General features: G+C 34.5%; 1 protein-coding gene across 1 annotated transcript; it reads right to left on the reverse strand.

The window, feature by feature from the left end:
• Positions 1 to 4514: 4514 nt before the first annotated feature.
• LOC132187053 (pheophytinase, chloroplastic) lies at positions 4515 to 7897 on the reverse strand. Its single transcript, XM_059601206.1, has 7 exons — positions 7634 to 7897; positions 7447 to 7548; positions 7219 to 7357; positions 6467 to 6637; positions 5437 to 5677; positions 5093 to 5184; positions 4515 to 4972 (listed from the first exon to the last, which is right to left on the reverse strand). Exons 1-7 carry the CDS (start codon positions 7722 to 7724, stop codon positions 4708 to 4710), a joined length of 1101 nt encoding a protein of 366 aa, XP_059457189.1. The 5' UTR covers positions 7725 to 7897; the 3' UTR covers positions 4515 to 4707.
• Positions 7898 to 8616: the final 719 nt, after the last annotated feature.

The following is an 8616-nucleotide window of genomic DNA, read 5'->3' on the forward strand; positions in this document are numbered from 1 at the left end:
TTAATTATTGTATACTCATATTAATGTATGTTACATGTTCACCAAGGTGTATCCAAAGAGAAGGTCGAAATTTATTTTTTATTATGAATAATTTTTGCTCAAAGAATGGTATTTGTATTTTTCTAACTTTTACTATTGTTTTGATATCATGGTAAATTTTTTTTAAAAAAAATAAAAGTAAAATATGAAATAGCATAAGCATATTTTGTAGAAGAAATAAAAAAGAGAAATGAAACACGAGATTTAAGCTGGTTCAATTTCATAGTCCTATGTCCTCCAACTTTATCAACACATGACATTAAAGTAGAAATCAACAGAAACTTTTCATGGTTCTCCCATCAACAAAAGCAAAAGAAAATTTGATTTTAAACGCTAAAAGATTAACATGTTCTATTGCAAGTTACAAAATAATCTAATTAAGGGCAAACCACAAGTAGCAAATGCGACGTAGACAATGGCAAGAAATAACATGTTGCGACAAACAATCGAGTGGCCCAAGTTTTAGAGAAATTGATTCAGGAGTTCATCCAAAGTGGTGTATTTCACCTCTGGATAAAGCTCAGAAGACTTAATGCCAACAGAAGTGTCAATCTCAAAGTTTCCAGCTGATCCCTTCACAAACACGGAGTGACCCATGGATATATGGAGGTTATCGGGGTTGGGAGATTGTACAGAAAACAAAATATACATATCAGCATAACAACCCAACCTTCATTCGGACTATCTTATAACATTCTTTCTGAGTTCAATTCAACAAGAGATTATGAGAGGATTACTTTCTATGCAAATTTGACGTACATGCCAAATTACCAATGTTTTTGTTTCAAAAAAAAAAAAAAAAAAAAAAACTATATATAATATTATATATGCAGTGGCAGAGCCACGTTCCCAAGGATTTTTATTTATTTATTTATTTATTTTAACCCAGACACCCTCAAAATAAAAAAATTAAAAAAAAAAATCTTTTTACAATTTTACCTACCCATTACCCAAGACACAGCAACCCTTCTCCCGCACCCCCATTTAACCCACAGCAACCCTTCTCCCGCATCCCCCAAAAAAAAAAAAAAATCTCAGTAATGAAAATTAATTTTTCCAGTGTCTACAGCAACTACCGAACGAGCATTTTCAGCAATAAAAATTGTTAAAACATGACTTCGCAATAAAATGATGGATGATTTTCTTGCAAATAGTTTAGGGCCTGTTTGGGAGTGCGATTTCAATAAGTGCGATTTTAAAAATTTCGTTTTTAAAAATTGCGTTTTTAAAATCGCTACTTTTTAAAATCGCACAGGCGTTTGGTAAACCATAATAAAAAGTGTTTTTTTTATCAATTGAATGTTTGGATAACATTAGCATATAATTGCGGTTTCATGACCAAATTACCAATAAGGATGAACAAGACAAAGAAGATGAAGAAAAAAAAAAAAAAAAGAGAAAAGAAGGGTTTTAATATATTTTAGGTGGGTATTCTTGGTATTTTTTTTCATTCCTGTTCTAAAAAAGGTAACTATTGCTCCAAATATCTTTTTAATAGAAATCGTGATTTTGTTTTAAATTCGCACTTTTTCAAATAAGCACCCTCTAATCAGCTTATGGAAATCGCAGATTTTTTTACGATTTTAAAATTTGCGTTTTTAAAATCGCAATCCCAAACATCCTAAAATTGCGATTTGGTTTAAAATCGCAGATGATTTTTAAAAAAACGCACTCCCAAACGCGCCCTTATTCTCTATATTGAAAGGAAAATTGCTGAGAGCTTCGATTTAGATTCGATACTTGATGATTTTGTACTTCTAAAAGACCGTAAAGTGCAGTTCTAGACACTTTTTCTTTTGTATTTTTGTCTTTTTGATATAATGTCAACATGTTACATTTCTAATATATCAATTTGAGCACATATTTATGAACTTTTATAAATATTTTTTGTGATGCATATATTGTGTGAATTACCAAATTTTTGGGACGCCAAAAAATTTTTAGCAGCACCCCCAATATAAAATGGCTGGCTCCGCCACTGTATATATGTGTGACACCTCAAAAAGAAAGTGCTGACGAGGTTGACGTTTTTCTCAATCGCTTTTTTTGGGTCAGTACGAATGGCATAAGAAACTACCAATAACAAAGAGGATAATCCAACTACCCTACTAAACAAAATGAGGTAATAGGGAGTATCCTAGTAAGTGTTATCCATAAGCAAACACACCATATATCAACTAATGAAAATGTTCTTACTCACCCTGGATTTTCTTAAGAAGTTGATCCTCTGGAACATAAATCTTCTCGAGGGTCTTGCCAATCTTTTTCTCCCACAGGAGGACAATCTCATTAAAAGACAAAATGTTGGCAGGGGGTCTCAGATAGAGAATCTTGTTCAAGGTTCTAGGATCATCCGCTGCTTTTATAGTATAAGTTGCAATATCTTCTTCCTTGACAAAAATTGCTGTTAACATGGAAAATAACATTCACTTCATCACGTACGGTACTAATTATACACAAATAGGTAGATACAAATTAAGAATGTCATTTAAGGTAAAAGATGATTGAATTTATACAAACACCGTACCTTTGGGATTTCCATCTCCAAGTATTACTACTTTATCTCTAGGAGGAGCTGTGGCACCTGTCTGTCCAATGTGAGGCAAAAGGTAGCCAGCAAAGCCATAAGAAACGATGGTGGTATATGGAACTCCTTCAGCTTCAATTGATCTCCTGATGTTAGCCTTGAGCCCGAAAAAGCTAGCAACTGGCTCCACTGCAGCATGGACACGATCCACATCCACTCCAAACTCGGATGGGAGGAATCTCTGAAACCCACCCATATTTCATGAATTAAAATCCATAAAGGAAGAAATTAAGTTGTTTAATTAGCACGATGACTTGCCTTAATATTTCCAGCTTCTTTGATGGCAGCAATAATCTTCACCTGATCAGCTATCTGCTGTGACCCAACTGCAGATATCACTATATCGACTTGCTTGATTGCCTTCACCAAGCTCTCATGATGATAGATATCTCCCTGGGAAAAATCAGCATGATTCTCTAGACCAATATACACTAAAACAAAGTATCAAACAGTACATGGGCAACATGTTGAAAACATACATAAACAAGTGTCGCCCCAGAGCTCTTGAAGCTCTCAATGACATGAGACTTTTCGGGATTAGAAGCTGTGCTTTCTCTGACTAATGCAAAAGTGGGGTGCCCAGCTTTTGCGCTTGCCTCCACTATGTATTTTCCGATGTATCCAGTCCCTCCGATGATCAAAATCTTGCTTTTTTCAGCCATATTTCAGAGACAAGTTGAAATGAAAATGAACGGGGCAGACTGGGCGGTGGGTGTAAGCAAAGCAGAGAGTTGCCACTATCTCCGGAGTTAGTCCACAGTTGCTTAAATGCCGGTCATAAATAGGACAACCTACCCAGATAGGACAAGATACAAAGAATAAGATACAAAGAATAAGATCATGTCAAACGAGTGTGAAGATTAAAAATATGTGCATTTAAATGGTCTGAACATCAATATCCACCTTCTTTTCGTTTTCATCATCTTTGGTTTGTTTGTTTGTAGTGTTTTATTCATTTCATTGGTTAAAACATTTGGTCAACTTCTAGATGAGCCTGTTTTAATCATACAAATGAACATGGTCACAATCCTTCCCAGGTTCAAATTGTCCAATTGTCTAATATTCTCCAACGTTGATAAATCTTTGTATTTAGAGATTAATTTAACCCCACTTGCTATATTGATGTAAATTGGAATTCAAGGCTTATCTTATCTTATCTTATCTTATTTTTTAGTCTTTTATTAAGTTTCTTTGTTAGTTTTTTATTTGGTTTAGTTGTCTTTCGTAGACTTTTAAATTAACTTTATTTCATTATTATTTTAGGGCTAGAAGTCTTGGGCTATAAATATATGCTTATAGCCTTTAACAATTCAGTTTATGATTATTATTGAGTTTTGTTAAATAAGAATACTCAGAGTTGAGTTTCTTTGTATTTTTTCATTAAATCCTAGATAGGCTCTAGTTTTTAAGAAGATTTCTTAAATTCTTGTGATAGTCTCACAATCTTAGGAATATTTATCCTTTGTACTTGCTCTTTTTCTTGTTCACGACAATCCCACGCTACATCATATATTCACCCCAATCAAGCCTTCAAATTAATGAATTCACAACCATATTACAAATAAAAAACTTAAGGTAAATTTTAAGTGTCAGAACATTCACATTGGTTTATATATATTTTTATGCAAAAAGACTAATCAAAACCTACTTCATTTAATTTAGCTAATGAGTTTTAAAAAACACCATATATCCAATTATCTTCTTCTTTTTTCTTTTTCTTTTTTCATCTATATCATTTAATTTTTTTTTTATTTATTTTATAAAGATCATATTTTTATAATTTTTGAAAAAAAAAAAAGATGTGAAGAGAGAAATAGTATGAGAAATTTTTGAGAAAAGAGAGATGTGAAAGAGAAATGTTGGATAAAATTTTGAGAAAAGAGAGATGTGAAGAGAGAAATAGTATATTAATGAGATGTACGTTTAAACGGTGTCTGCTACATGTAGCGGTATAATTCGATGTACATAGTTTTTTAGTATTTTGTTTATTTATTTTAAATAAAAATAAGAAATAGCTAAGCCATTGTGAGTTGCTCTAATTAAGCCTATAAGATTGTACAAGTTACAGCAGCGACTAGAGCCTATAGGGGAGCCTCGGGTGTTAGACTTGACAACCAATCCAACAACGCCCTGTTGGCGAGCTCTGGAACTTCGTCATGTGGACAATGTCCAGCTTGCAAGTTAACAAGAGACGTTTTCGGATAAAATTCCTTGATTCGGTTAGCCTTCGCAGGACCGACCCATGGGTCCAAGTCACCCCACAGCAACAACAATGGGCAAGAGAGTTCACTCAAGACACTGTCCAGAGTGTATTTGCTTTGATTAAACATGAACCTCGTCATTAACCTGTGAGCAGAAAATGAAACGACAGCATTAATGAATGTTTAGACCAATGTTAAAGGCCAATTGGGTCTTCTTTTAATCTGCATTGCTTTATAAACAAACCTTTGATATCTAAACAAGTACCTGTAATAGACTTCTCCAGCATTGGGGTCAGCTGCTGGCCTTGTTATTGATTCCACAAGGTAGTCATCTACATTGGAGGCATTTACATACACCTGTGTCACCAAAATAATGCTCTTACACTACGTCATTTTAAGGAATCAAGCATCTATTCTTTACCCATTCACAATAACATATGTTTAAGAAGTCATGTTTCATAACAGAAAAGAAAATAAGAATTTAATCCTGGACATGTAATAGACATTCTGCTCATGCTGACAGAAATTATACTTGGGCTTCTCAAATATGAAATATCCATTAAGCTTTGAAAGGAAAGCCCTAGTTAAATTAGGTAGAAAGTGGCATACACTCTTTAAGACAGATTCAACACGAGCTGGTTGCTTTGCCTGCCAGAATAAAAATCCAAGAACTATACGCTGGAAAATTTCCTTCAATGGCTTTATGATCGACTTCTGCAAGAGTGTTTCTTCAGTCTCTTCAGTTTTGCTATTTGCATTTCCAAACTGTCCTGCAGAATTCAGTAGTGCCACTCCAACAACTTGTGCAGGCAACCCCGCTGCTGCAATCAAAGCGGTAAAGCCTCCAAGGCTGAAAATTTACCATGATTCACACACTTATCATTTTCTACGACAACTTAAAAGGAAAATAGATAAAGCCACACTCAAGATAGTTACAGATGATTACAACATTGGGATTGGACGTGTTTTGTTTCACCACGATTTCTTAGGAGGTGGGGACTCATGTCCATTGATGTACAACACATAATTGATTCCTCTTAAGAAAATAAGAAAAGAAACAAATATATGCTATGCACTACAACCGTATGCATAAACCAGATATTGTATTTTAGGCTTACATCAGGCTTGAACAAGGCATAAATACTATGCACTAGAAGGCTCAAGTTATATCAGACTTCCTTCAAAAAGGCGCAAGCCTTAATTACAATGCTGTGCATAAGATGAGAGTAGGGCAGTCCTGTAGTTATTACTTGGCCATAAGTTTTCCAAAAACAGATGAAAATCAATGAAGCAGTAAAAAAGCTTCATATTTGGTGATTCAACTACAAAGATCAGAGTTTATGAGTCAACCAGAGAATATCAGTTGACTTTATTCCCAGTAGCAAATAAGCTGATACTTGTGGTCATGGACTGAAAATCAAAGTAAGAGTACTGCACTAGACACAAAAATTCCAGTAGAATTAAATATGCTTCTTGAGGATCCCTACAAATACAATATGACAAAATAATTGGAACAGAGAAATTTCAAGCACCAAAACGTTGAGATCACCGAAACTCATGGGAGCAGGGTATCACAAAATTTCATCACATATAAATGAAATGAAGAGGCAACAACTAGCCAGTTATTCTTGGTCACTACCTGTTTCCAACTAAAACTGCTGGTTCCTTCACTATGTCCTTCAAGAAGTCCACTACTTGATCCCTCCATACCATGGCATCATACTCGATAATTGCTTTGTCACTCCACCCAAACCCCAACAAGTCTATGGCATAAACCTTGTAACTTTTAGCCAACTCAGGTATATTGTACCTGCATACATGGTTCATCATACATCAGGCCAAAAAACTTGGTATCATAATCAACCAACTACATAAAACAAAAGCCATTGAGTCTGTTTGGCAACGCTTTTTGCCTAAGCCTTTTGATTTCTATCAAAAAAGCAAAAGCATTAACAAATAACTCATAACACAAAATACTCAAAACTATTTTCACATTTATGTCAAATTAAAACACTTTTTCAAAAAAAAAAAAAAAAAAAAAAACTCTCTAAAAACTTTTGCCAAACAAACTCATTGTCTTTGGTCTTCAGCACACAAGGTCTACGCAAACTCATCCATCATCAAGTGACATAAGAGAGCACCTATGACTCGCTCCAAATTCCCAATCAATCATATACAAATTAGTACTAAACAATGAAATGTGCAATTTACTTGCATCTTGATCTCATGTTACAATACTATTATCCCCTAGATTCCGCTTAATTAACACAGACGCAGCTATATTGGTGGTGAATAAGGTGAATCAATGACATGACAAGGCGATGCAGAGTGCCATTAGAACTAACATAAGATTTGATGGAATATGAAAATGTGGGAGTCCAAAGAACTAACCTCCAGTGAAATGCAGAAGCACCAAACCCATGAATAAGAACGACCGGAAACCCTTCTCCTTGCACCACATAATGTATTCGGTGACCCCGCCAGGTCCAAAAATTGTATCCTTCTGGCTTGAACGGCAATCTCTCAACCCCTATGCAAGAATTGAACTTAACCCAAGTTCCATTTGAGTAAGCAGACGTAAAATCCGCAAAACAAAACAATCGAAAAAAGAAAACTGACCTTGAACAGGTTCGGTTACCAAGGACGAACCCATAACCGAAACTCCGGAAGCCACAATTCCTCTCAAAGCGAATCCCCTCCTGTTCATCTCACATTTGCTTCCTTCAAATACAGAGAGGTGCCCAAATAAGTTCATAGTTATTCATTTCAAAATCAAAAGGAGGGACACAGGGAAGTTGTGGCTTACGGTGCGGATAAAATCTGTTGGGGAAGGGTTTGAAGAGCTGTGTTCTGAGTGAAGGGGATAGAGCACATGAAGACGAAGAAGAAGAAGACATTGAAGCTTTTCAGAGCAATGACAAAGAAAAGAAAACCCTGGAACTATTAACACACAGATTTTTGTAAGAAGATTGCCGGTGTTGTTGTGCTCTGAGTGTAAGCCCGCGGTTTCTGTGGTTGGTGAACGTTTGGGTGTTGTGGCCGACTCTACTCCAAGCCAGTACGAGATTGCTTTTTGCCTCTTTGCCTGCTAAAATATTAAGATATGCCTGTTTATTTGCTTATTTTATTTGACTTTTTAAAGGTATAATAGTATTTTGTTATTTCATATTCAATCAGAATGCAACATTTGTTCTCTTTTGATTAAAAAAATAAAATAATTTTAAAATGTTTAAATTATAAAAACAGAAAAAAGGAAAAATGTTTCTTCTTTTTTTATTAAATGGGAAATGTATCCCGTATTTATTAGGTATGACCTAAAAATTTAATGGAATACAAATGAAATGATCTAGTTTATATCGATTGAAACCTTATGAAATAAATTGATAGAATTTAAACTTTAGGGAGTGATTTGATAAAAAAATAAAATAAATCATAGTTCATGTACATCTAAAAGCATTTTCTTCAAATATTAAGTAGAAAAAACCACACTTATCAACTACATACTTAGAAGGACTTGGTTTCTAAAGCGTAACTTAATCGGTTGATGATCATGTCTAGGGGTGAACAGGTTTCCTTAAAAGCGGTTATTGAGTTTTTTAAAACCGTTAACCACTAACTACTAATCGTCTTTATATATATATATATACTTCTAACACAATCAATTGACCATTAAATCACAATTTTTTTCTTTAGAAAATTAAATCACAATTTAAGTGTTAATGTATTATTACATCTCATGAAGTGGAGGTCACTAGTTCGAATCATTCATCCCCTTCTCCTTCTTGTGTG

The sequence above is a fragment of the Corylus avellana genome, chromosome ca7 (genome assembly GCF_901000735.1).
Source record: "Corylus avellana chromosome ca7, CavTom2PMs-1.0".
NCBI classification, from domain to species: Eukaryota; Viridiplantae; Streptophyta; class Magnoliopsida; order Fagales; family Betulaceae; genus Corylus; species Corylus avellana.